The 27730-nt window shown below is 45.1% G+C and overlaps 1 protein-coding gene across 2 annotated transcripts; it reads left to right on the top strand.

Moving 5' to 3' along the window:
- Positions 1–1321: 1321 nt before the first annotated feature.
- PDGFA (platelet derived growth factor subunit A) lies at positions 1322–27361 on the top strand (the record flags this gene model as incomplete). Of its 2 annotated transcripts, none has more annotated exons than XM_079542983.1 (6): positions 1322–1384; positions 2371–2467; positions 9557–9661; positions 11894–12081; positions 19271–19397; positions 27228–27361. In XM_079542983.1, 6 exons carry the CDS (start codon positions 1322–1324, stop codon positions 27359–27361), a joined length of 714 nt encoding a protein of 237 aa, XP_079399109.1. The 2 variants fall into 2 exon arrangements, with proteins under 2 accessions (XP_079399109.1, XP_079399110.1); XM_079542984.1 differs by lacking the exon at positions 27228–27361 and adding an exon at positions 20879–20934.
- Between the last annotated feature and the right edge of the window lie 369 nt (positions 27362–27730).

Here is a 27730-nt window from a genome sequence, read left to right on the forward strand (position 1 = left end):
CCAATCCACTGCCACCCTGCCCCTCCCCTTCTGCCAAAGGCGAGCCTCCCCCAATTAAAAAAAATAAAAATAACCCCAAGCCCTCCGCGATCATGGCGATCTCTTCGCCTTATATAAAAGGCAGCGGGGGCACAAGGTGGATCCCATCAGGTTACGGCGGCTGTTGCGCAGCAGCTCCCCCGCCCCGGTGCCGCAGAGAGCCCCGCAACCCCCGGCACTGTTCCGGCTCCTTTTCTTTTTTTTTTTCCCCCCCGTCCTTCCCTCCCGCCCCCCCTCTCTTTTTGCATGTGGGCAGACCCCTCTCCCAAGGCTGCAGCTGCCGGCGGCCCCCACGCCACGACTTGTTGGTGGGGCTGGGTACCGGGAGGAGGGGCGGGGGAGGCGCCTGGCAGCGCGCAGCGCTAAATGCCGCTCCGGCGGCCGCACGCTGCAGACAGGCCCGGCTGCTGCGAGCCCGGAGTGCGCCCTCCGCCCGGAGTTGCAGTTCGTCTCTGCTCCCCGTGGGATTTAAATCTTCTTGCGTAGAGACAGATTATATATATATATATATATATATTTTTTTTTTTTTCCTTCCTCCTCTTTTTTTTTTTTTTTCTTTTCTTTTTTTTCCTTTTTCTCCCGTGCAAAGTGAGGAAGGAACTGCACCAAGGCAGCCCTCGAGATCTCGCAGTATTGCTCCGATTTATCGCTGCTATTATTCATTAATTAATTCCCTTTTTTAAATCTCAACCCCGAGCGGACCGTTCTCAGAGAGAGAAACGTTTCGATCCGTATCAGTAATTTTATTTTTCGCCCTTTTTGCGAGGAAAAAAAAAGCGGGGAGAGGGTGCAGTGCGGCCCGGCGGGGCGGGGGGAGACGCCGGCAAATCCAAAGCTCCGCCGGTCCCGGCGCAGAGCGGCCGCGGGGGGAGGCGGGACCCAGCGCCGCCCGCCAGGGGGGCGAGCCGCCCCACACAGGTGATGGGCGTTTCGGCTGCGCTCCGGATCGACTCCTTGGGTTTCACTTTGGTCTGATCTAAGCAAATATGCAGAAGTACCGGCTGGTCTAGTCCTAAGAGCCAAGAGGAGCGAGCGAGAGCGGCAGAAAGGAGAGCGGCCGCGCTCCCGTTGGAGGGGAACGTACAAACAGCGGCAGCGCCGTAATTCCAGCACCGCCACGCCGAGGCAGCCCCGAGCCACCCTGGATGCGGAGGACCCCCGAAGCCACCCCGCTGCCTTTCCCCTGAGGGATGGTACTGAATTTCTGCGCGGCAGGAGCCGGCCTGCAGCTCCTCTCCATCAGCGTTGCCTTTCCTCCGTATCTAAAGTGCACTAGACCGCGATGAGGACCTGGGCTTGCGTTTTGCTGATAGGTTTTGGCTACCTGTCCTTTACCTCCTGCGAGGTAGGTGCGAGAGCTTCGCCGCGTTCTCGGTGCCCGGGGGACGCCGCAGCCGGGGCTCGTGGCGGGGAAGGGCTGCGGCTGTGCCCACCTGGGGCCCGCGGGCATCCCCGCGCCTCGGCCCGGCCGGAGGCACCCGCCCAGCCCCGCGAGGCAGAAAGCAAGTTGCCATTTCGTGCGTGCCATCGGCACGGGGAATGACCGTGCATTCCGCTCCGGGGCTGTTGGCTGCGCTTGAAAAAAATAATATAGATATATATGCGTACCCACATGTTTATAGGATATATAATAGAGAGATTCACGCCCCCCGGGTACAAACGGGCTGCGGTTATTTGCAAACAGAGCGGGAGCGGAGCCGCCCGGCAGCGGCCGCCCCCGCGGCGCACAGCGCAGCGCAGCCGGCAGCGCTGCGGGAACGGCACGAGCGGGGTGCGGGCACGGGTTGGGTGCGGACCCCGAGCTGAGCGCAGACCGGGGGTTGAGGCCCGGGGGGGGGGGGCCGATCGGCGAGGCCGCGTCCCGGGCTTCGCTACAGGTGCCGTCGGGCGGGGGCTGCGCGCCGCTCGGCGCTGCGGGGCGGCTCCAACTTTTCCCGGCCCCGGGGCTGCGGTACCCTCCCCGCTCCGGTAGAGCCGGGACCGCCGCGAACTTTCAACCCGTTCGGGCAAACTTCGGCGGGCGGCTCTGCGGGTGGGCTCCCAGAGGGGGGGGGGGAGGCTCGGGGAGAAGCGGCGCGGTTCCGGCGGGCACCGAGCCCGGCAGCCCAGAGCCCAACCGCGCCGAGGTGCTCGGCCGAGCCGTGGCGCAGCCCCGCGGGTGCGCTCCGGCAGGCGGCGGAGCCGGGGGCGAATCTTTCCCCCGCTCGATCCAAACGCGCCCCGCGGCACCCCGCGTCCTCTTGGAATCCCCGTGCCCATCCCCCGGCCGCGGAGCGCCGCGCGGGGCTGCGCGCTGACCCGCGGTGTGTGTGTGTGTGTGTGTCTTTGAAGGAGGCCGAGATCCCGCAGGAGCTGATCGAGCGGCTGGCGCACAGCGAGATCCACAGCATCCGCGACTTGCAGCGCCTCCTGGAGATTGACTCCGTAGGTAAATTAGTCCCGTCCTCCTTCCTTCCGCGCCGGCGGCCGCCGCCGCCCCGGGGGGAGGCACCGCTCCGCTCCGCGCGGGGAGCTGCGCTGCCGAGGGAGGCGGCGGCCACGGGGCCGCTCGGGAGTTCAAACTTCGTGGGGTTCGGGGTGGAGAGGGACCCGGTGACCCTCAGTGTTTTCGGAGTTCTCCGTCTCTCGGCAGAGAAGAATTTCCATAAGGGTTGCTGTTGTTCTTGCATTGCTCTGTTATCTTTAAACTACTGTCCTAGAGGTATTTAAAATATTTGAAACAATATTTATGAATGAAGTAATGTCTCTTCAAGTGCTGGGCTTTATTAAAAGGAAAATAAACCGTCCGCGCTGATTTTGAGCAGGAACCTGTGCATGGAGCTCACCCTGACAAATACACTTTCCCCAAAAGAAAACAGCGCGGGGTTATTTTCTGCATCATTAGGCATGCAAATGGGTGTAGTGAGAACGTGCAGTTCAAACAGATCGTTGCAGCAGTAAATCAGACGGAGCGGTGCAGGACTGCCGGCTGGCTTATCGTTGGTTTCACTGGATGCACTTTGCTCCTGGTGATTTCGTGCCTTAGTTGTGAGAGAATAAACCCGACGCCTTTGATGTGCCCAAGGGAAACCCGCATCGCTCTGAGGAGCAAACATGGAGAGAAATGAATGAGTTCTTGCTTGCGTTGGTACGGGGCCATCTCTTTCTAAACCATATGCTGTGTGTTTTTGTAAGGGCTGTGCCAGGTTCAGTCACCTTCATTCAGAGTTGCAGGATCCTTCTAGAGTGCAACTCATTGCCTTTGGTGTAGCGCTGCGTTAAGGAGCAGGAGGACAGCACGCTTGGAAGGTGTCTTACAGACATAGCTTTCAATTTTCATGTGATTAGGGAGCAGAGTTTCCCATTATACTGAAAATGAGAGTGTTTCTTTCTTGGCGCAGTACTTTACCGTAGAGACCAATTAGTAATTACCAGATCTGTTGGCATTGCTTTAATATTTTTGGAGAGCAGTGCTCCATCATCAGTGCAATTAAAGAAGCTTTCACAGCGGAGGAGGGGGATGCAGTGCGTATCTCCCCACTGAATGCTGCTTTGGACCAGACAAGTGTGCTACTGCTGAAATCAGAGGAGGGCCGTGCTGCAGAAGGGCTGGAGCTGAGCGCTGAGGTTTTGGAATGCCGTATTTAAGTCAGTGCTCTGTAGCTACCAGAGTACATCTGCATTTGCAGATAGGCCGTGCTTCATTTTTAAAAGAGAGCAAAAGTTCACAGGGCTCCACTGAGGCAAGCAGGCAAGTGGTGGCGGGAGCTGAATCCATCAGTGCGTGTAGCAGGGGAGAGAAATGTATTTCAGAAAAGAATTATTTACCTCGTGGCAAATATTAACCAGAGGATGTGTGACCAAAAACTGAAGAGGTCAGCCGCGAGTTTACAGCTTCGTTCTGCTGTTTCCATGCAACGTGTCAATTTAGAAACCATTAGAGAAACGAGGCATGCATATTTCACTATTTCAATGTGAAATGGTAATGCCTTAAGACGTGAACTCAAAACAATATTAAAAAATAAAATATTCGGCCTTTCAGCCTGTGCCTGCTCTGTTTGCATGCATGCTGAGCTGCATAGGCAGGGTTGGATCTCCACAGGCAGTTGCTGCTCCTTCCTACCTGCCTGTATGCTTTCTGGGCACGGTCTCTGCTGCCGTGAGTAATGCCTACCGAGGGGTTATCAGAGTGACTAATCCAACATTGGAATTACCGTGTTTTCTTCAGCTAACAGGATTGGGCCTGTTTACTGTCTGTAATACAGGCTTGGCTTAGCAGATCAGCTGTGTTTTGAATGCTTTTGGTGAGATGATCTTTCTGAAATGTGTGTATTTCTTTAGGGCTGTTGTTGCGTTTAGGGAAGGGCTGGTTTGGTGAGGGCCTGTGCAGTAGCTGTATTTCTCCTTTATGGCACGTACTGATTTGACTCAAGGAACAGAATTAAACACTCCAGCAGATATCTGCTCCTTCGTTTCAGTGCATGGTGCTGCCAGCCCTTCTGCATGCGAGTAGCCCTGTTTAAACTCAGTGGGTGGACTTGAGAATTAAGAATGATTTTCTATGGGAAGAGTTTGCAGGATGGGGCACGCACGCAGAAAATGTCTGATATTACTGAGTAACGAGGCAGAATCTTGTGGAAAACGAAGGAAGAAGAGTCGTTTTCTTTCCTGCCATGCAAAGCATGCATTTTTAATTGGGAAAGTAAGTTTTGTAAGTCAGAGTGGGCAGGCTTTTCTTGTATTCTGACAGATTTGGTCGCTATATTGTAGCGCAGAGATGACTGATAACCCCCTTCATAAAATTAGAAACGACACCCCCAGACCATCTGTCGTATTACTTAAAGAAAAACACTACCCAACATGGAGCTTATCATTGTTTTCACAAAAAGACAATCCGGGCCGGTTTGTCAGAGCTTAGTGCTGCATGTCCGATCCGAGAAGAAACCCCTGCAAAGGCAGCACGAAAACGCTGCGTTCACATCAGAAAACAGCCTTGTATGTTGAGTTAACACTGGGTTGTGAGTCAGTGCTGGGCGTTCGTTGGCACGATGGAGAGCAGAAGCTGACCTTATTTAAAACAGAAAGCACACACGCTCCCAGGAAGTAGGCAGCTGCAGCGTGCGGAGTTCAGATTTACTACTAGCAGACTAACTCACCAAAACGGGGGCATTTCCTACATTCCGCCTCTGAAAGCTCCCCTTGCCTTTGCAGCGTGGTTTCTCTCCTCGCGCTTCACCTCTCCCATCTGTCCTGTGGGAGGCAGAGCTCATTTCATCACCTCTTATGTTTGCCTCCCGCTGGGAACAGACTTCCCCAGTCCTCTCCCTGCCTGGGGAAGCTGGGCTGAGTGTGTTTCGCTGCATGGTTTAAGGGCATCAACCGCAGGGTCAGCTTAGGCCACGCGAATGGAGCGGCCCGTGAGTAAGAACTGGCAGAGCAGCTCTGTGCTGATGGAGGAACTTCTAAACGAATGGTTTGTGGGCTGCGTCCCAGTGCTCAGTCTATTGGAAAACCTTCTGTTGACTTTGTGGCTTTTGGGGTGGTGCACCAATTAGAGATGTTACAATGTGATGTTAGCTTGCCTTGCACCTCTTAAGCATGATGAGAGGCGGGCGTCTGCCTCCTGCGCTTCTCTGAGGCAGGTGGAGGATCTCCTCTTCCCTTGCAGTTGGCAGATCCCATCTAAGAAGAGGAAAAAACCAACCTAAACAAAACAGGACCTTGCAGGCTGCTACTTATATTTCCTTTAACAGATCAAAGTTGAAAACTTAATGGCCTCTATTTCTGCATTTGAATGTCAGGAGGGCATATTTTGCATCAGTCAGAAAGGAGATCAAACAGATTGACATTGCCTAGGGCTTTCTAGCTCTAGGACCGATTTGTAAGACAGACCATTTCGCTTTATTGTACCTTACACCAAATTCCTGGAAGCAGGGAGACTGAGAATTTCCCCAGCTCCTGCAGGTGGTACTAGAAATCTTGGACCTACTCTTCTTGGATGTGCATCCAAGTGACATCTAGAAGGGTTCGTGTTAGGGCTGCTTATGTTGGTGACTGTACCTCGCACATAAAGTTGCTCAGGAAGGAGATGGCAATGTGAAAATATAAAATGACAAACATAAAGTAACAGTAGTCTCAGGATGTTTTCCACTTGCTTTTTTTGGGAGAAGAGTAATCACGTATTGGCAGAGTGTCGCAGGAGCTCTGTGATTTATACTCCATGACCTCGTGGAAAAATGCCAGGCTGACAAAAAAGAACAATTTCAGCTACACTAATGGATTGACCAAGGCTGATTGCAAGAGTTTTTCTACCCAGCATTGACATGTTGTCAGTACGTGAGAGATTACGGAGAAATTTCTTGATCAGCTGCCATGAAAAGCATTTTTTTATTATTATTAAAATGTTAAAAAAGAACTTAATTAATCTGGCACAGTGCAGCATCCTCCATCTTTGCTTAGTGACAAGCAGCATTCAATTTCTAAGCGAAGAACACCCCATTCCTGAGCTTTCTGCTCTCAGGCCCTTTTTGTGAGGTGCTCAGCACCCATAAACCCCCATTTTCTTTGCTAAGAGCTGGAAGACCTTGTCCTGCAACTTCATGTTCCCAAGTCAATACATTGGTGGAAAAAACTGATACAAATTAAGGTGTGATTTGTTGAGGAATCTTTCTGGCAGGTTGTAGATCTTTAAAGTCAGACTGGAGAGAGTCATTTGTAATTACTGTAGCATCGTTGTTTTAATGAAGTGCAATAAAATCTTCTGTCTGCCTGTTTAGAGTGATATATGGAATCCGAAACTGTCTTTCTGATTTTTCAGTGCAGTGATTTTTCTTTGGGCTTCATTGGGAAATGGAACTGCTCTGAAATGCCAGTGGGGGTCAGGAGGAGAAGGAGTGCCTTTAGCATTACAGTGTTGTCTGACACCAACCATGTGCTCCTTATTGCTATTTATTAAAGAAAAAAAAAGCAGCATCATTGCTTTGGTGATAGAAATAATACAATTTGTGTTGCATAATGCATTGGGGTTTGACTGGAACTTGTTTGGCACTTTGCTGTGCTAGCTGCTTAAATTTTTTCTTTTTAACCACCACAACGAGATGTGAACTTACAAAATGATATACATGCCTAAGATATGTAGTGAGACAGTGAGATGCAGCATGAGCCAGAGGCCTTCTTCACCTTAGGAGTCGTCTTATAAGCAACACATGCTCCTCGACATGTCATTTTGCTTTATAAACATGATGATGGAATATGGCTAATTGCAGCTGAGTTGAGCAGTTAGATATAAGCACATGGCTAAACATATTGGTTAACTGATCATACTATTCCTTTAGTCTTACTCTTTTCTTTAAACAAGAAAGCAAGGAATCAGTCATGCTAAAAGGAAGCTATGGCAGCGTGTTGAATAAAGGATTAGGACCTGTGGCTCAGGCTGGCATCACTGGCAGCTTCTCTTTTCAGCAAGATGGCTATGCCCACTGAGCAGTTAGGGTTAGCAGCATTAGTGTTGTGTTTAATCCTTTTTAAACTCTGTTTGAGTGTGCACAGAGATGCTTCTTGCTCTGAGCCTCACTTAGATCTCGCACTGAGCAGCGTTCCTGCTGCTTTCTTCTGAGTATCACTACATTGCCTCAAAGCGAGGGAGAGGCTGTGACAACGTGAACTTGCCAAGAAGGACGTCAGCATTAAGGTGTTGGGTGGCTGGGCGTTAGGAAGCAGAAAAAGGCTGGAGGAAGATCAGAACGGATCCTCATTTTGCATAACAGCATTTGGGGTCAGGTGGATGGCTCGCTGCCATTGGAATGGGATGCAGGAGACCTGGCTCTGTTCCCCAGCGCAGTTGCAAACTTCCTGTGGGATCTCAGGCAAGCCATTCTGTTTACCCCACAGATGAATTTTGTGGAGTATGGGGTGCAATAAAAGCAGAAATAAAATGCATTAGTCATTGCTATGTTACATTACAGGGCTGGGATTGCAAATAAGGCCCACAGTCAGCTAATCTGTTTGGTTCCAAAATTTCTCACTGCAGTCAATGGGAAGCAAGTGCTCTGCATTGGTGGAAGGAACCTACTTATCTGGTAGATTGAAACTCTGGATTTCACACTGACTTATTTCAGACAAGGATCTGTTCTGCTGATGAGGAAAAGCGGATCGAGGGGGCTTCCTGGCCCTATTTTTTTTTTTTTTTTAACTCTCATTTAATCTTGTTTCAGCTACATACAGTACTGTTTTCCAAATAGTGATGGTATATGCTCAGGCATAGAGCTCTTCTTAAGGTGCTGGAGACATTTGTCTTCGTGTCTTAGCCAGCTCTGCAGGTTGTTCCATGAGTTGCATCTCTTTAGGGCAGGATTTCTTGGAGGCTGAAGGGAAGAAGCAGGTTTACATGTAGGGCATGCCCTTAGGGAGAGTGTTACTAATAAAGCAGAGGTCAAAGCTGCTTGCAGAGTCACAGGCAGCTGTGCGTGCAAGGTGAACTGAAAGCAGGGAGCGTGACAGTGCAGAAGACAGAGGGATGTAGGCATTGCTCACATGGAGAGAGCGTAACTGAGTACAAACCATTTACATTTTTTTGGTGTATTTGGCTGTTTTCTTTGGAACCGGCAGCAAAACCTTGAAACTGTCCATTGACATTATGGAGGGCACTCCAAGAAGCAGAGTGCTAAATATCTTAGTTTGCTGTACTGAACTCTGCACGCAGTCCTCAGCATGCTTACGTCTGCCTGACCCACTGTTTGCAGACTGTGCTTGCTGTTTTCAGAACCCCACTGCATGGGACGCGACCTGGACTGCTTCATTTAACAAAACCAAATAGTTGTAGCAGTTATTTTGTTGTTTTTCTAATGATAAATTAAATGCCAAGTTTTCAGTCTTTGCTTTTTCTCATGGCCCTTTAACCCATGTGGTAGGCTTATTTAGGGAACAAGACGAGCCTGGATGCAGTCCCAGAGTTTGCAGTAGCTTCAGATGCCCCTCCAAAGGTTAGGATACTTCACAGGGGATTTGTTCTGCAACGGAGAGGCTAAAAGGAAAGCCACGCTAGTTATTTGTGCTTTTGATTCTGTCCCGGTACAGTCGTGGAAACCAAGCTAGAGAAAATGTACAGAGGCAGCATTGTTGCTGTTGGGTGTGTAGCACTGTTTTCTACTGTAGCCTCATGCCAGAGTTCACTAAACTTCTCATAAGAAACATTTCCTATGAAATACTGTTGATCTTATTTCTACACCTTTCCAGTAAGAGAAGTTTTACTCTGCCTTTCACATAACAAGTGCATGTGTTTCGCTTTAGATATAGTTCTGTATCACAGAGTGCATGCTTTGGGGGGGCTTTCAATAAAACGGGTGTCAGAATTGTGCTGTGCATGCTTACATGTGGCATTTCATGTTTATGTCTTCCCTGCCTTATACCCTTGTGTTGATAGTTCAATTAATTGCAGCACAATTTGGACTTGTGCAGTTTTATATGTATGGAACAGCACTGTTAGCAACTTTCCTGCTAATAACGGTGCTGAGGTTTAATACTTTGTTTCCTCTTTCAGGATATGATGATGTTTCAGAGGCAAACTTGAGGTCTTATAGTGTTCATTCTGCTAAACATGTGCAAGAGAACCGTCCTGTGCCCATTCGCAGAAAAAGAAGCATTGGTAAGAAACAAGCTGTTTGTACTCGGGGAGGAAGAACAGAGGGGTGTTTTTGGTCAGCCAAGCAGGGCGTTTCACTGGAAGAATGGGATGTGCACAAAAAGGAAAAAAGGCCATTTCTAGCTTCTGCTTTTCTGTTTGCACAAAATGAGCTGCTGCCTGAGAATCTGTCTTGTGGAGGCTGGCCGTAGCAGACAGACGAGCACGAATTCTTTACATTCACTTTCCTGTTGCAGCATGTTACAAAGCTAGACCTTGGTTAGAAAACGCTGTGATATTCAATGTATAATTCATAGTGTGGGGAACAGCTACAGCCGTTTGCTTTAAAAAAAACATCAACAGTTGGTAGGGTTTTCAGTACAGAAGCTCCACAAAAGGAAACAGCTTGACTCTTTATTCAAAAGGAAAAAACAGTTTATCCGAAAAATTAAAAGCCATTGATGGAAACACTGGGACATTCATTTCGTCGTTGTGTTGAGCACCAGGCATGTTTACAGGGGATTTTTTTCTCATTAAACACTAATGAAGGCAATCCAGTCAAGTCCAGATCCCCCGTTAAAGGGATGCTAAGGAATGTGAGGGCGGTTTTTGTAAGCAGCGCTTGTTCATCTGATTAGACCTGTTTGACCATTTTACTTGGCGGTGGAAAGCATCCACGTTCTTATCTGTTTAGGGTAATTCAGAGTCAATGCATTCTAACACGGAGCTGTGGCTGCCCGCAGTGGGTAGCACAGCATGCTGTCGGCATGGATTTGCAGTGGGAATTGGCAAGATGCTCATCACACTGAATGCCTCTGGAGAGCAGCGGTTCTGAAACAGTCTGCTGCACTTGGCACCTTGCTCTGCTGGGTGTTGGATACCTCTCCATAGCAGTCAGTGGGAACTGTGTATGCTCAATAACGTGGAGGAGTTGCCAGCTACCTTGCTATATTGGACCCTTTAATTTTGTCAAGTTCGTGGCACTGGGGATTGAGAAGAAGAATTTTCACTCTGTTCAGATGACCAAAACATACCTCTTTAAAAACCAGGCTTGGATTTTCATGTTACAGTGCAGGCCAAGCCTGAACTTCTTGTGCTTCAGGAGTAACTGAAGAAGTGCAGGCAGAATTACAGTTCCCTGCCCCGTATGACCCGAAGCTATCACTGCTTCCACTCAAAGGCAAAACATCCAAGCTGCCTTCAGAGAGCTGACCACCAAATGAGCTATCCCTGAGATTGCTATTATTTTCTGGACCGTTTTAAATTACAGGTTTGACTTCCTAGGCAGTCCCTGGGTTGAGAACGATGCGGGGTTTGGATTTCTCACGACAGCAATCACGCAGTGCAGTGGGACGGAGCTGAGGGTGTCCCTGCTTGTTGCAGGGGAGTTGGACTGGATGACCTTTAAAGGTTCCTTCCAACTCAAACAATCTATGATTCTATGATTCCCCTTGTTCTGGTGCTCGTGTGGCTGAAGCTGCCAGCGACAAGCTCACCTTACCTGAACCTAGGAGTGAACTCGTTCAGCTGAAAATGACACTGCAGGTTCCTCAGTCGTGCTACTTTTGCGGTTTTGCCTTATTCAAAAATAACAGATAAAATAAAACCCAGCGTGCACAGAACTTTCGATTAGAACAAAATGGCTGTTGCCCACTGATGGCGTGTGGACCAGAGTCCATATGAGGATGTTAAGGTTGTGGAAGTGGAAACTCAAGACTCAGAAGCTTCAAGCTGGCACGGGTTGTTTCCCAGCTCAGCCAATTTGAGTGTGATTAAAAATACCCTCAGTGCAGCTTCTGTGGCTGCCTTTGCCAGGTACTGCATGTTGGTGTGATAATATATGTGAGCAGTGATTGCCCCAATACTATAAAATAACAGCTGCTGTTCAGCAGTTGCTATGAGGCTGTATGGGAGAATTGGCTAAGGGAGGGAAGCCTGCTGTCACTTCTAAAGAGCCAGGATTGCCTTACCTAGTGATATATATATACACTGAGCTTGCTGGGAGCCGAGCCTTTGTCATCATGCATTTTAGGGCTGGGTTTTTGGGAGCAAGTCCAGCTTTCCCCCAAGGCAGCACCCACAGTGCAGTGGTAGGCAAACAGTGCTCGGCACCGGCGTGTTGGGAAGTGCTGGGTGCTGAGAACTGCCTCGCCCCGGGCTAAGGATGCCGCTCATAAATCGGCAGTGTGCGCTAGTTGGGTGCTCTGAGGTGAGAGCAGCTGTTCACCTGGAAGCGTGCATTTCTTCTGTTCACAGAGGAAGCCATCCCGGCTGTCTGCAAAACACGGACGGTGATATATGAGATACCTCGGAGTCAGATTGATCCCACCTCGGCCAACTTCCTGATATGGCCGCCGTGCGTGGAGGTGAAGCGCTGCACTGGCTGCTGCAACACCAGCAGTGTGAAATGCCAGCCCTCACGGATACATCACAGAAGTGTCAAGGTGAGCAGAGCGGGGCTGCAGAGCCCTGAGAACCTCCTCGTAAGTGTAGGAACTTCAGGTGTCATGGCCTGTTCTGCATGGTCTGGATCTTTAACACCCATCCTCTTAGCAAGGGGGCTGGCTGCTATGCTCCTCTCTGGTTGAGTGAGCCAAGGGCCTTTTCAAATGGCACCATTGCTGGAAAATCCTGTGTTTGGATTTGGTTTCCACAGGGTTCCCTTCAGGTTTTTTCTTCTCTTAGTAATGTAAAATAAAGTTGATTGTGTCTTTCCCATGATCTCGCACTGTGCAAATCTTACAGTTAAGAAGATAAAATGACTCAAGGGGCATTGGACTTAAAAAAACAAAAAACGAAACAAAAAAAAAACCAACAAAAAACAACGTCTCAGCGTGGAATGCTGTTTTCTTAATTAAATATTATGCAGCCTAAATTGGGCTTTTATATTTGACAACATAACACTTTTGATCTGAAAAAAATGTGTTTCAAATTATCTTACCCCAGGGATAGAAGACTCAGCGGCTTCATGCTGTATTTACTCATTAGACAAAATCCCTGTTGCAATTTTCCAGTAAATACTATGTGAAATATTTCTTGTGTTCATTAGGCTTCACTCTGTTCTAATTTTTATCAGTGTTTAAACAAGTAATGTTGATTTACATCTGCATGTAGGAGATTAGACTTAGCACTTACACTGCTAAAGCTCTGAGTTCGTGTTGCTTTGAGTATTTTAAGAGCAGAATTTGTTTAAAAAAAAAAAAAAAAGAAAGAAAGAAACCAACCCACGTTCTTGAACATGAAATTGCCCAGTACAACACTCTGATCTCTCTACTTGGAATGGATTTCTTCTTGAGGAAGGTGCTGTTAACCCACGTATGTTGTAAACACAAAGTGTGGCATCTGGGTCGATGTGAAGTTTTTCATACACGCAGGCAGGCATCTGAGCAGGACTTTTTTTCTGAGCATCTGAAAATGTTTTTACATCCAGATAAGCTGGAGAAACGTCTGAAGAGATTTCCTCACTTTTTACAAAAGCAATTCTATTTGCACTTGCTTGCTGCTTGTCTGCTTGCCCTGTGTGGGGGCTTTGCAGCAACGATGAAAAATGAGGAAAAAAACTGGAATCATGTCTAAGAGCTGAGTGCAAACCAAAGAAGTTGGAGCATTGCAGTTGTAATAGGAGCTGAACAGCTAAGTGCTTCAGTGTTACATCTAGTGCTGTTACTTTTCGGGTTTGGTTCAGCTTCCAATTAATTTTGTGTCGCAAGTAATAGATATAAAGCAGTTGGAGATGGCCAGCAAGGAGTTGTCCTGTGTACTGTGAACCGTGTTGGTGTTTGTGGTAGGACTGAGTAGCCCTGTTCTTGTGACCTGTCCCTGCAGTGCATGGGGGAGAGAGACTGCAGTCCTCAGTTGCTCAGGGACCCCAGGGGCTCCCTAGAAGCCTCAAGGATGCAGCCTGTAACTGACAGCACCTTGGTGGGATGTCGCTGCTGGGGCTGCTTCCCAGCACACAGAGTCTTGCACTCAGTGCTCTGATAATGCTTTGAGTGCTTTTAGATTTGCATTCATTTTAATAGGGCACAAGCTAAAAGTAGTCTCAGCTGAGCAGCTGCTCTTTGTGGCTGTGTAAATATATTGCCACCAGCGATATCAATATACGTCAGTCAGCTTTGGAGGACATTTTTTTCCCCCCAAAACTCCAAGACTGCTCCAAATAGTCATTAAGTAGAAGGGGGAGGGGAGGGGGGAGGACAAGAGGTCAAGCAGGAACAGGATGTTCATTGTAAAGGTTGTAGGCTGACCCCACTGTCACACCAGAAATCTCTGAACAGGATCCATATTTATGCCCTCCAGAGTCATATCCTCCTGTAGCTTTGATATAATTGATGGTTTTATGAGCTTTTTGTCAGTCTGACGTTCTGAGCTGAATGTCTGCTCATGCCATTAAGTAGCTGGCCCAGAGTAAGGGTCGCTGGAAAGGTAGGGGGAGAGTTCTTGGAGAGCCTCTCAGCTGTTCTACAATGTGGTTGGAAAGCTGTCTTGTATTTTCCCCTGATGTCAGACTGCATAAAAGCCCTCTTTTGATTAAACATTGAAAAGGCTTTCCCCACTTCCTCTTCATTGACAAGGTAGTGAGATCATAGCTGGCCCATTCACACTAGAGAAATGTTCACCCAGAAAGGTCAGCAAGTGGGTTTGCATCATCTAACAGGCTGAAGCAGAGGGTGTTTTCTTTGTTTTACTGAGGGCCTCTGTATTCAAGGTTAAGAAACAGCTGAAGCAGTGTGAGAGGAGCAGCGAAGGGGCTTGTACTGGGGCATTCCTTTCGTGTGGACACGACTTGAAGGCTATAGGGTTTCAGAATGTCCTCACTTTGCCTTCACAGAGCCACGTTCAGGTGGCCAGCATATTGCTACTGGGCTCATGGAACTGGAGCTGCAGGGAGACTGCAAGCCAGGGGTGTTGGTGGTGTGGGTTGGTGACATGACTTCCCCAGAACAAGTTCTCTGAGGTTTCCCCTTTGTTGGGTGGAGCAGTGGAAGGGAGGTTCCCCTGCCCTGTAACATGGGGAGCTCCAGAGAGCTCAGCTTCTGGTCCTAAAGTGCTCTGCTCAGCAAGCTGTACCTGTAAACAGCAACTGCAGCAATCTGATTGAGATGAAGTACCTGGCTGGGAGTTGCCCTTTGATAGGAAGGAACAAGTTGCAGTTCTATCCTTCTGATAGAGAAATGGTAACAAGGATTGGTGAGGAGGGGTGTTGTTATCTGTTACAGATATATTTCTTCTTCTGTCTGCAAAAGCATTTCAGCAACATGTGCAGATTCTGTTGCTTCTGCACAGTAAGATCACGTATTTACCAAGTACAGAACTGCAATTTATTTTGGGGGTTTCTGAACTGAGTCTTGCCAGGATGTTTCTTGTAATATTCAGCACAATTATTATTCACATTTTTGGTCAGAGTGGCAGAAAACAGTTAATACTGCAGAGCAAATCCTGCTTACAATGATGAGTAGCCAAGCTGAGTATTACTGTTGTTTGCAGCAATGCTCGTTTCTAAACACAGAAATGACATAAATCACCTCAGCTCTTCTTTCTGCTTTTCCTTGGGCCATAGCCATAACAACTTCAGCCATTTCTGAGTATTCAGCACTGAGCTGATGGAGGAAATTTAACCTAGTATGTTCATACAGTAAATTAATACAGGGGAAAGGGAGCTGGAGAGAAGGGATGCTGCTCCTCAGCTGTCGCTTGGGTGCTGCTGAGAGGTTGTGAAGGGAAGGACAAAAACACAGGAGGTATTCAGCAGAGCTGCCCAGCACCCAGTGGTGTGTGCACGTGAAATGGCTGTGTGTCATGTCTGCAGCCTTAAGGACGTTTTTCCTCAGTGACCCCTTCTATCAGTAGGGTAAGCAGCACTTTGATTTTAGCGGTGACCTAACAGAAGATTACTGCTGGTGGCAGGCAGGACCAGCTGACAGGGAGACCGAAGGTCAATTTAGGAACGGAAGAAACAAGGGAAGCCCCAGTCCAAACTAAGTGAAGTGTTCTAGCATCTTCCCAACATGCCCCACAGCAATCTCAGCCTCTCATGCCTTTGGGGGCTGCATTCCCAGCATCCTGCTGCCATTGCACGGTGACAGGGCTGCCCTGCCTGGGCTTCCCCCATTCCCACAGCAGTGGCAGCACCCAGCACCTCACTCCGTGCAAGGAGAGCAATCCCCGAGTGTCCATGCACAGAGCTTCCCTTGGGGATTGGGCTGGCAGAGTGCCCTGCAAATGGAGTTTTAATGGAGTGGCAGCCAGGCTGTGGGGCGGCCTGCCTCCGTGCATGGGGCAACGCTGCTCAGCTGGCAGCACGTCTCCTGGCAGGCGCTGTGCCCATCCTGCCATCCCTGCAGCATGCAGGGACTTGGCAGGTCCCTGCTGAGCCCCTCCAGTGCCTTAATGCCCTGTAGACCTCCGTCTTCCTCGCAGACCTGAGGGCGGTATAGAAGGAGTTGTGAGGTGCTGGAATATGGGAGAAATGGTTAATCCCAGGCAGTGCCCTCAGTCCGTCAGTTTTGGTTTTATTTCCCATCCTGTATTTAGCCATCAGCTTCATGAGCTTTGCTGCTCTGTGTGTTGTGAGGAAGTTTCTACGCTGAGATTTCCATGCAAGCTCCATCCCGTGGTAACTGTCAGCTGTGTGCTAGGGCAGTTCTGGATGCTGCTGCTTTCAGTGGTGTTTTCATCCCACTGCCATTCATTGATCTCTCTCCTGCAGAAGCTCTAGGGGAGGTGTTTCCATGACATTTCATAGGGCCACATATGTTTTTCAGATTTTATTTTCATTTTAACCTAACCACCACACCATACTGTAGAGTGATACGCAGGCTCTGCTGTGAATCAAGTGCAGTACCATTGGTTACACACCACTTATCCAAGCTAGTCTGTTGTCTTCTTTCTCCCTCTTAGTTCTTATATAGTAATCTTCAGTTCTGGAGGGATTTGAGGTTGTGGTTTTTAGTTCTGTTGCATTAATGACAAGAAGAAGAAGCTGATGTTGGTATGAGTGGTTTGCTGAGGACTGGCCATCAAAGCAGCTGGTATTACATGTGGCAGTAAGTGTGCAAGATAAACACCAGGGACAAAAATACGAAGCAGAAAACAGACAGTAACAAAAGGCCAAATCCCACACTAATAGCATAGCCATCCCTGGTTATAGCCACTGAAAATCTGACCTGCAGCCTTTATCGTTTCAGATTAGCATTAATTGGCAGCAGGTGCTAGGAGATGACACAAGCATGGCAATTTAACTCTTGTGTGTGCTGCTGCAGTTTTAATGTTCACAGCATACTAAAAAACATCATTCCTTCAACTTGCCTCGCATGAAGTAGGGCAGTGAAACGTATGCTGGATTGTACTATAGCTACAGTGTATTGAAAACCCAGAGATAGAAACTGCTTCTTGAATTCTTTATGATCCTATCATTCAAAGCATCACCTTCTTTGCTCTTTTTTTCTAATGTTGTTTGATACCAAGTAGCCACAGAGACTGCATCTAACTTTCAGTTTGGCAAACAAAACAAAACAGGGACAGACTTCAAAATGTTTTTTGTTGTGTGTAAGTTTCAATAAAGCTGATTTATTCCAACAGTTGTAATAAGCATGGCAGATCTGAAAGCCGTTCTGTGATTGCTGGGTCTCTTTCTTTGTCTGTGGTGATGAAGGTGTCTTAATTACTGTTTGTTTTTGTAAATTTTAAGGATTAGTCATCCTTTCATGCCAGATGACTTGGTTGTACCATACATTTTCATGTCTTCACACTCAAGGACTTGTTGGACTTGGATCCTGACAGATTTTGAAGCATACCGTTTTGACCCTTTGTTAATCTTCAGCCTAAAGCATTCTTTTATGCCGTGGCCAGCTCTTAATCTGTTTATATGGAGATAGGAAGTTTTTGAAGATACCTTTAATGTGGACATCTTAGTTAATGTATCTGTCTCTCCGCAACTTTTGTTTGCTGGATAAATGAAAATGGTCTCCAGATCCTGTTGACAGAAGAGGCGGTGACCAAAACATGGATTTGAAATCCTGGCTCTGTGCAAGCAATGGCAGACCTCCCATTGACTTTAACAAGGCCAGGATTTTGCTCTCGCTTCTGTTACTGTCATTCAGAGGTCCCTGGTAGTTTATGTACATCCAAAGAGCCAAGAGAGTTTCTGGGAACTGGGAATGTGATGTTTTTTCCAGCCACCACTCTCGTTCTTTGAGGCTGTTGTTCCATTTTGGGGAGGGCCAGGGAATGGATTTCATGGTTTGAAGGTTGATTTTGGAGCTTTGAGACCCTGCCAAGCACACCAGTAAACCATTACAAGGAGAGAGTGAATGTTTTGCTTAGGGGATTTTGCTTGGATTGGACCCTTTGGCTCTGTCATTTAACTTCTTTACAGGCAATCTGCCTCTCTCTTCCTTCTGCTCCCTCACCTATCTCATTTATAATGCGTACCTGTATTAAGTTCCTGTTTGCTGGGACAGGAACAATGCAGTCCTTTTTATCAAGCAGTAGACAGATCATTAGTAGAACTGAGGAGCCATGATTTCATTTCAGTGCTTACCATTTTAAGCAAACGGTTGCCACCTACTCAACCCAATTGTAAACTAAATTTAGGTACTGTCTAGGGCTCTTTTCCCACTCTGTGCCATTTTCTGTTGCATGGTTGTGACCATCGTGCCTGTTACTCTCAGCACGACCCCATGCCCAGCACCCCACAACCTATCTGTGTCAGTGCCCCAGCCCAGCGGTGCTCCTGTTGCCTGCACTGTGTTCCTGCCCTGCCTGCTGGCACTGGACTGTTCAGGTTTCCTCACATTCAGTGTTCCTGAACCTCAGTGTCCTTTTGTGTTGGTTTTCTTTGCATCGAGATCTGCTGCTTCTCCAACATGCTGCTATCCAACCTCGCCTTGCCCCCCAGACTTCTCTTATAAAGGGTGCCAGTGTTTTAGCACAGAGTCGGGCAGTGCAGTTGGAAGCAGTTGGATGGATCAGAGAGGAGCAGCGTACCTGCTAGCCTTCCACAACAAGAACCAAAGGCTGGATCTAGTTTGCACGTGGTAGTTCCCTTGGACCTAACAACAGTGTGTGGGAGCTCTTGTAAGCAAGTCTCGGGTCGTTGCAAGGAATGAGTAGAACTGAGATTACTGCTTTCTAGGCTGATACTCAGATGCAGGTCTCTGAAGGGTTGAGTACTTTACTTCCAGAGGACTCTGACGACAACGATTTGTGATCTAGAAAATGTGTTACGATCTAACTGAATGCCTTTGTTGGTAGCCTTCAGCTTAAGAGCAGTGGTCAACATGTACAGAACAGCATGCTGAAAGTGGCAGTCTGCAAGAACCAACGCTGAGTACAGTTCCTATATAAGTTTATTGTGATATATGTGAAAACTGAGTTGCCTGAAACATCAAAACGAAATGAGTGGGAAATTATTTTATCTTGGGGGAAAACTGTTTCAAAGTGCTGAACTTGAGTAAACAAATAGCCTGTGCAATAAGTGGTTACATGATGCACAATTAAGATAAAAGAAGATTATTATGCTAACATTTTATGTGGGTTTGGCTTCATTCAAAAATAGAGGTATATAGTTATCTGTCTTCAGTCCTGAACTATGTTAATGTGTCTCAGTACATACCTCATCGTATTTTATAGGTGGCAAAAGTGGAATATGTTAGAAAAAAGCCAAAATTAAAAGAAGTTCTGGTGAGATTAGAAGAGCATATGGAATGCACCTGTACATCAACAAATACTAATTCAGATTATAGAGAAGAAGAAACTGGTATGTTTTCCTTTTATTTTTGCATTAATGCTTATTTCATATAGAACTTGTTTTTATTTTAGTAAAGAATGTAAAGCAAATCTTGCTTCGAGTGAACGCAGTAGAGCCCCAGCTACTTCCTTGGGTGTTGGAGATGCAAAATTAGAAGCAGTTTGTGCTAGATAAAAAAGTTTGGACTTGAAGTTTAAATTCTGTCAATTCTCATTAGGTTAGACTCTAAATAAAAGGAAATGCCCAATATTGCTCAGGTCTTGCTTAATTAAGTTAAAGGTTGTCCTGTTGCAGCTTATTGGTGAACTCTGTTGCCTAATTTCTTTGGACTTTGTGGAGACAGAGTTAAGGCTGAGATTTACTTGACCTTGGGGAAAATATGAAACGAAACGCATATAAAGCACTGAGGAGTAAATTTTATATTCAGAAGTAATGAGTTTTGAAACAACAGTGCCTGTTTCTGTTGTTTTCTTACTTATACGTAGTCAAGAATTCATTGGCCAGTGTTAGGTTAAATGTGTGCTCGCCCTCTCAAGACAAAATAATCCTGGGGAAGGTCATGTGGGGAAGTGCACTTATTTCCAATGTGATTTTCATAAAGTGCCTGAAATTACTAGCTCAGATCCTCTTCCTAGGTGTAATGCAGGACTTGAAACATGTTCAGGAAACCCACTAAAGTCACTGCAAAAGTTCACTTTCACCTCTTCCAGGAGCTTAGGGGGTTACAGTAGACTCAGCCCCAAAATCAGTGTCAGTAAAGAGCAAGTAAGTATAGGAAGAAAGTTGCTCAGTGGTGATGGATTTCATAGGTGTCTGGGTAAGGACTGCCTCTCTCTGGCATGGAGGCGTTAAACCTGGCCTAAGGCAATGCCAGCTCCAGCTGCTCTGAACAGCAGAATTAGAATTTGTATAAAAGCAATGATAGGCCTCTGTTGTGATTTCTATTTGACACTGATTTATAATCTAAGCAGAGTGTTTCAGCTCAAGCTAGGTTGAGTTATGAGTAGACAAAAACACATTTTAAATGGTTATTTTTGTGTATATAATTTTTTTTTCTGTCTTGCATTTGGAAAAAAATGTTTGGTTAGATAAATTATGTGCGAAAAATGGGGTAGAAATTTAATGGAAGAATACAGTTTTCTAGGATTTAATAACTGATGGGAATAAAATTTGTACCAGCAAGTGGATGGTGAGCTGAAAATAGCTTAATTACAGAGCTGCAAGTGTGTACTGAGTACAGCATGGTAACAGTAATTCTAGATGGATCTTTGTAATGACGCATGCGATGCCAGCTTCGTTTATTATTTCTTTACTTTTGTGTAATTACTTTATAAACCGAATGTCAAATCAGATGTTATGAAGTTACTTCTTTAGTGCAAAGGATAATGAGATTTCTTTGAAATGTGAACGGTTTGAGTATTTATGACTTCAGTGTTCAACAAAATGCATTACCTTGGGGCTTTTGACCAGCCCTGCCCTTATGTTAACAGGAAGGCCTAGGGAATCAGGTAAAAAACGGAAACGAAAAAAGTTAAAACCAACATAAAACCCACTGGAACTATTTGATATTCAGGTAGGACCTATCTGCTGAACACCCTAATAGCACAAGTACTGGAAAACTTAATCAAATACCATCACTTCAACTTAATCACTGTTCAAAATCTTGACACTTGCTACCTCAAGGCTGCAAAGAGATTAGATTTGATTGGCTTTGATAATTCTACCTGCTGGTATTTTTCCTTTAAGCTCCACATCACCATCAGCATCTTACATTCTTGAGCTACTTCCTTTTCTTGCCTTTTTTTATTTTTTCATTTTTATTTTTTTGGAGGGTGCTAATACTTCAGCTTCTGAAATCTCAAGTTCCATCGCCTCTGCTTTTGTTTCATTATTATTGATTTCTGAGGTCAAGCATCACATAATAATGCATGAATGAATTGCCAGGTTACAAACTGTTGTGTTCCCATCGTTGTCTATAAAACATTGAGTGTATGTATGTAGTAAATATTATTCTTTGCATGGCCATCAAACCCTTGTTTTGGCATGAACTGGGATTGGTTGTACGTGCCCCTGAGGAGGAAGGTGCTTAGAAATGCCACTTTTGTGTTGCAAGGCCCTGTGTTACTTACAGCACAAAATTAAGATCTTTTTTTTGCTCTGTTCAGTCTCAGTAGGATAACAGTCAGTCATCAAAATTCATGAGGTTTTCAGCATAGTGAAAAACTAACACCCTCTGAATGCAGAAATGCCTGAAATCTGTTGGCCAGCGTATCAGCAATGTATGATGATGAGACGCACGTTCCAAATTGAATACGGAGTTTTCATTTCTTAATGACTTGTAAATTATGCAAATTGCAGCACTTGCATTTGGTTCTAGTGTTTGGAGTGGGAATGATTTGGATTTTGCAGTGTGTGTACCGAATGCCCTTCTGATGGTGAACCGAATTTCAAACATCTCCTTTTGCACATAAACTCCCAATGGCAGTGTTCGTTTTTACTGATGTGTCTTTTCTAAAGAATGCTAAACTTGATATCCTGTTTCAGATTAACAGGTATTTATTGGGAGTAGTATGATAGAAGCAAAGATTTTCTAAAATTCAACCTTAAGTGCGCATGTAAACTCAATCAGAGCAGCATTTAGAGCTCCTTGCCCCAGGTTAGTGACTCTTCATGCAGAACAGCTTTTTTTTTTTCTTTTAATTTTTAATTTTTAAGTCATCTGCTTTGAGGATAGGACCTTTGATTCTAATCATAGAGTTATTGTATCTTTTTTCTCTCCTGCAGATGTAAGGTGAAAATAAGCTAGAAAAAAAACTTCTCTCTGGGACATGGATGTACATGGTTTGTTACATTCCTGAACCTACTATGTATGGTGCTTATTGACTGTATACTTTATTTGTTCTCCTGTGTGGAAAAAACAAAACAAAACAAAACTGGCTCAAAAGAACACTTAATGAGAACAAAGAGACAATGTACATTTGTTTAATGTGACATCAAAGCAAGTATTGTAGCACTCTGTGAAACAATAGGAAGCTTCCCTGTCCAAAAAAGAAAAAAAAAAAAAAAGAGAAAAAAACAGAAAAGAAAAAAGACAGTTGAATGAATGAATGGAGGATACCAAAAGTACCCAAAAACATGACAAAAATCTGAGTGAATAGTGGATTTCTGTCAGAGCAGTCAACGGTGCTTTACGTCAAGAAATGTGCCTGCGTTCTTGATGAAGATGGATGGACACTGATGGACTTCAGGCACAAAAAAAGCAGGAATGTATGAAATGATCAAATGCCACGCAAACACTATAGAACAATACATCCTTGCTTGGTGGTGTTTTAAAAGTCTATACAAAAAAAGCAACAAACCTTCTGGGGAGCCTTAAGTGGATTTTTTTTTTTTTTTTTTTTTTTTTTTTTTTTTTTTTTACACCATAAAGTGATTATTAAGTTTTCTTTTTACTCTTTGCCTAGCTTTTTATTATCTCTTGGACTACATTTGCCAATAACACATATAAAAGACTGGTATAACAGTAAGAACACGAAACATTGCGGTATTTCTCCTAGTGGGATGCAAACTAATGAGATGTATTAAAATAAAAGTGGTATACCTATGCATAATTTTCTAGACGTTTCTTGGTTTATGTTCCCCAACCTCCCCCGTAATTTAAAGCATTACGTAAAAAGAAATAAAGAGGAAAGAAAAGAGAGACGTGCGTAAACAAATCATAGGATATCCATGCAAAAATCCTTTTTTTTTCCTTTCAGACTTATGCCAGTTGCCTACTAGTGATATTGTGTTAGCAATTGTCATTCTTATCAGTATACAGATACTTTTATTTCACATGTTGGAGCTGTGTGAAATGTACAAGTTCTTGTATCTGCATTGTACAATGTCATGGTGGCATGGGAACTACCTTGCTGCAAATATTTGAACAAAACCTAAAATTCTTTATTTTTGGTAAAATGTTATGCTTTATGTGTATTCAACAGAAATATGTGTTTTTGTAAAGGTGAAGTTTGTATTTTTATCTAAAAATTAACAGTTTTATATACCTGAGAAAGCCTGCTATGTTTTCTTGAACCAAAAAAAAAAAAAAAAAGAAAAAAAGAAAAAAAAGAAAAAAAGAAGAAAAAAAAAAAAAGCATTTTGTGGTCATATTTTTGTAGTAGAATAGCCCAAATAACATCAAAATCTATTTTAACTATAGCAGGGCAGATAAAATAGTCTGGCATGAGCCCCTGTATTTTCAAAGTGCCAAAGGATGATGTGTTGAGCTCTCCCTGGATTGCAGTGGGAGCCACATGTCTAAATCCTGCTTTACTGCTTTGGAAATTCAGGGCTGTGCCAGATATGACATGGCTACTCGCTGGGCCAAAATCACTGCCCCACCCCAGTAGTTTGGATTATGCATCCTTTGTTTTGTTTGGGTTATCTCATTGGATATGTAAAATGAACTACTGGATTCTTTTCTTTGTGGAACATCGGCAAAGAGATGAAAGAGTTTTCTCCTCTTAGTTTGGAATGGGAAAGAGTTCATCTTGAGACAGCGTTTCCACTCAAATACAAAATACCTTCAAGTGTGAGTGAGCTGCAGAACCTTAAAACAGCAAAAGAGAGAGTTTTAACCTTTCCATTTCTTTAAGTGTAGTTCAGCCATCCCCCGTCCCTCTAGCTATGTCCAGTTTCAACCAAACAAAGCAATGTTAGCTAACAGGCATTATTGGTTTCAGATGCTAATGCAGAGATAGTTCGTCACCGTTCTATTTTGTGGTCATTTTCCCAGTGTATTTGTTGAGCACCAAAACTGGAAATACATTTAACTAAGATTGTCTGTGCTTGTTTTCCACTAAGTGTACTGTTCACAATGTTATGCACATGAATGTATGTGTCTGCGTTTAAAGAAGTGTATAAAATGTAATTTATATATTTATGTTTCAGTGGGATGCCAATAATGTTGCTCCGTTCCTTTTTTTTTTTTTTTTTTTTTTTTTTTTTGTCTGAAAGATATCTAATGAAAAAGAAATCATATATCCATTAAAATCATGTAGATGAAAAGCATTATGTGACCCACTCAGACACTGTGCAGGTATGAGAGGATGTTGAAGTCACTTAAGTGGAATAATTTGCAAAAAACCTTTTGGAGAGTCCTATGGTCACACTGGCATAAGAGGTCGCATTGAAACGTGTGGGCCAGACTCCCTGGAGTAACTCTGTTGACTGTAACGGAGCTCTGCTGATTTACACCACCAGCGAGTCTGGCCTGTGTGAAGTTCTCGGGAAGAGAGTAAGCTAAGAGGCATGCATTTTGCTGGTGCCAGCAAATAAGTGTGTTACGCCAAATTCAGCAAACCAGGAGAGAATGAAGACTGAATGGAGTCTTTTCCAGTAGTCGTTTGTTTGAGGCTTGTAGTGTCGAGTTAATTTTGTTACCAGGAATGAAACGCACACGAGCCTTTGCTCTCGAGCACAATGTTTATATGGCATGCAGCAGATAACACAAAAATCTCAGGGCTATATTCTCAGCTAGTATAAATTGGCAAATGTTTTTTACTTCAGCCGCCCCTAAGCTAATTTACATCAGATGAGGATCCAGTCCGCAGTTCTAAAGCACGAGGAGCAGTGTCAGGACATACAAGTGCCATTTGCTGTCACCCGGCTGAGATATTACCCGGAGCCTTGTGAGCATCGCAGGCCGTGCTGTTGGGCCTTCTGTGAGCTGGCAGATAACAACCAGAAGGAACACTAACTGTAAAGGTTGTGACACAGGAGACATTAATTCAAAGTTAAGTTGGACATTTCAAGGGCCATATCCTCAGCTGGTGTAAATCACCAATGCTCTGTTGCCTGCAATGGAGCGGTACCAGCTTACACCACTTGAGGGGCCGGTCCTTCATTCTTGCTCATCCCTTTCACTCCTCGGTCCTGCAGGGATCTCAGATTGTTGTGTACTGTTAATGTAATCCTGTGTTCTCTAATACTTAAGCACAATAAGTGAATATAAGAATGAGTGTCAGACTTAACTTTGAATGTCCGAGCTCTGAAATGGTTTGTTTCACCATTGTGGCTGTAAATTAAACAGTTCTCTGTGCATCTGTGAATGCCGTGTCATACCTTCTTCCACTGTCTGTTGGAGTTGGACTCTGCCTGGGCTTCTGAAGTGCAGCGCTTGGAGCGACAGAGGGAAGGGTGTGAGCAGTTGGAGCCGCCAGATACGTGATTGATAACTGCTGTTTGTGGGGTGGGGTGCAGCAGGGTGCTTGAGGAGGGACCCGAAGGTGGCAGTTGTTGGAAGTCCCGTTCCCACGCAGTGCTTCCATGCCTTGTTGTTTTTGTCCTTGCACAAAATAGGTGGAGGTTTGGGGGCAAGATGTTCTGTTTACATTCTGCAGTTGCTTCACCTGTCCGGAAATTCAGAAGTTCTTGGTCTGATGTTATCCTTTTTGCCGTCTTTTCTGATCAAAAAGCCTGTGTGTAGGGAAGTGTCAGAATACACCTCAGTGTCATCATACGGTGCATGACTGCTGATTCTCTAGTCAATTTTTTGCATTTAATTCTGTGCTCCAACTTTTGGAGCTGCCCTTCAGTTGTTATTGAGTGAAATCAAAGATTACGTGCCAGTTTTCCTTCCTCTTCTGCCATTTTTCGTCCTACTTGGCATCCGCTTTGTTAGCACATGGTGACTAGCAGTTGCTCCTCTCCAGCCCAGGAGGTTCCTGGGCAGCTCCAGATCTTCTGCGTCTTTGAGCTTAAGCCTTTTATTCTACTTGGAACAGCATCTCATGTATCTCCTCCCTCCAGTGGGCTGCAACATTCCAGCTGTGAGGTTCTCTTGGCTGTCATCCTCAGGTCCATATTCGCCTTCTGTGGGCTGTTTTCCAGCTACTCTCTGCCTGACTTTCCCATCTCTCTGTTTCTCTCAGAAATAATTTTCCCTTCCTCGATTCTTTCTCATCACATATCTCTTTGCTTTCCCTCTGCCTGCGAGAACAGTCTTTGATCTGTTTATCTTGAAATCAATTGCTTTATCTAGGCATGTGCCTTGAGATCTGTCTCCCAGGCTTACAAGCCTGTAACTGACCACACACGTGAAAAACAAATGCTCTTATTTAGACACATGTTTATGGAGAGAAGAAGATTCATCTTTGCATGTGGCAAAATAGTGCAGAAGGCTGCCTTAGAAGCTCTGTCCAATTGCAGTAACGCTGTAACTCTGGAATAGTGGTGTTGAAGCTCTTCAGATACTTGACAGCTCAATTAAACTCAGTATCCCCATTTATAATTTAATTTGGAAGTGCACCCAAAAGCAAAGATGAAGTTGCAAAGCTACCTCAGATTTGCATGCTTGTATTTTACTGTAAAGTGGAGGAAATAATGTTTATATACCCCTTCCTTGGCTTTGAAACTCTTACTCTGAATATTGATCTGGCCCACTCTTGAGCTGAAAGTTTTTCTTGCTTTCAAACCTAAACAAAGCAGAGGTATCTATTTGTTTTCAAGGAATTTGTTTTCTTGGTGTTTCCAACTCCACCGCTTCTTGAAAAGCAAATCTTAGAGACATAGAAATTGCTGGAATCAGTGAGGTTTCCACTTACGTGTGCTTTAATTTGACGTGGAAGAGAAAAGCTTGTTAGTGTTTTATTCCCCAGAATTGAGCCTATGGATGTATATATATATATTTAAATTTAAGTAATTACTGTGTGTTTTCCCACATATTAATAGAAGGTATTAGTCATGTCACAGCTTTCCTATGCTGCTCTTTGCTGTAGAGTCTCTATGTGGCATAGCCTTGAATGGGTTTGTGCTCATATCCCACTGAAATAAAGAACTATTGTTATCCCATTTTAGGCGAGACCGAGGCATGGAGACGTGACTGTGCAAGGTCACACAGCAAGGCTATGGCAGAACCAGGGATAGGACTCAGATCTGAGTGCTCATCCAGTGCCCTAAATCACACGACCATCTTTCCTTTCCAAGAATGAATCCTTGCACCCTTAGAGATAAATACTGAAAAGATTGAGGGTAAGTCATTTTGCCTAATTATTGTGCATTGGATACATGATCCAAAAACTGCCATATCAAAGAATGTGGTGACTGATGAAAATCTAGCTTTCTGCCCATGCAGTTATGCAGCCTTTTATGCTATCATGAGCTAGTCATTTCCTGCATCTCTAAGGAGCCAACCTTTCGTGACTTTGTAATGAAAGTTATGCACATAGAACAAATTAAGAGTCCGATTTTATGGGAATTTGTGAAAATTCAGTAGACAATTTTTCATTGTCCTTCCCCTCACTTCATTGTAATTCCTTCCTTTTATGGTGTGGGTAGCATTTCCTAAGGGAGCTGTTTTT

The sequence above is a fragment of the Tetrao urogallus genome (genome assembly GCF_951394365.1).
Source record: "Tetrao urogallus genome assembly, chromosome: 15".
In the NCBI taxonomy this organism is placed as follows: Eukaryota; Metazoa; Chordata; class Aves; order Galliformes; family Phasianidae; genus Tetrao; species Tetrao urogallus.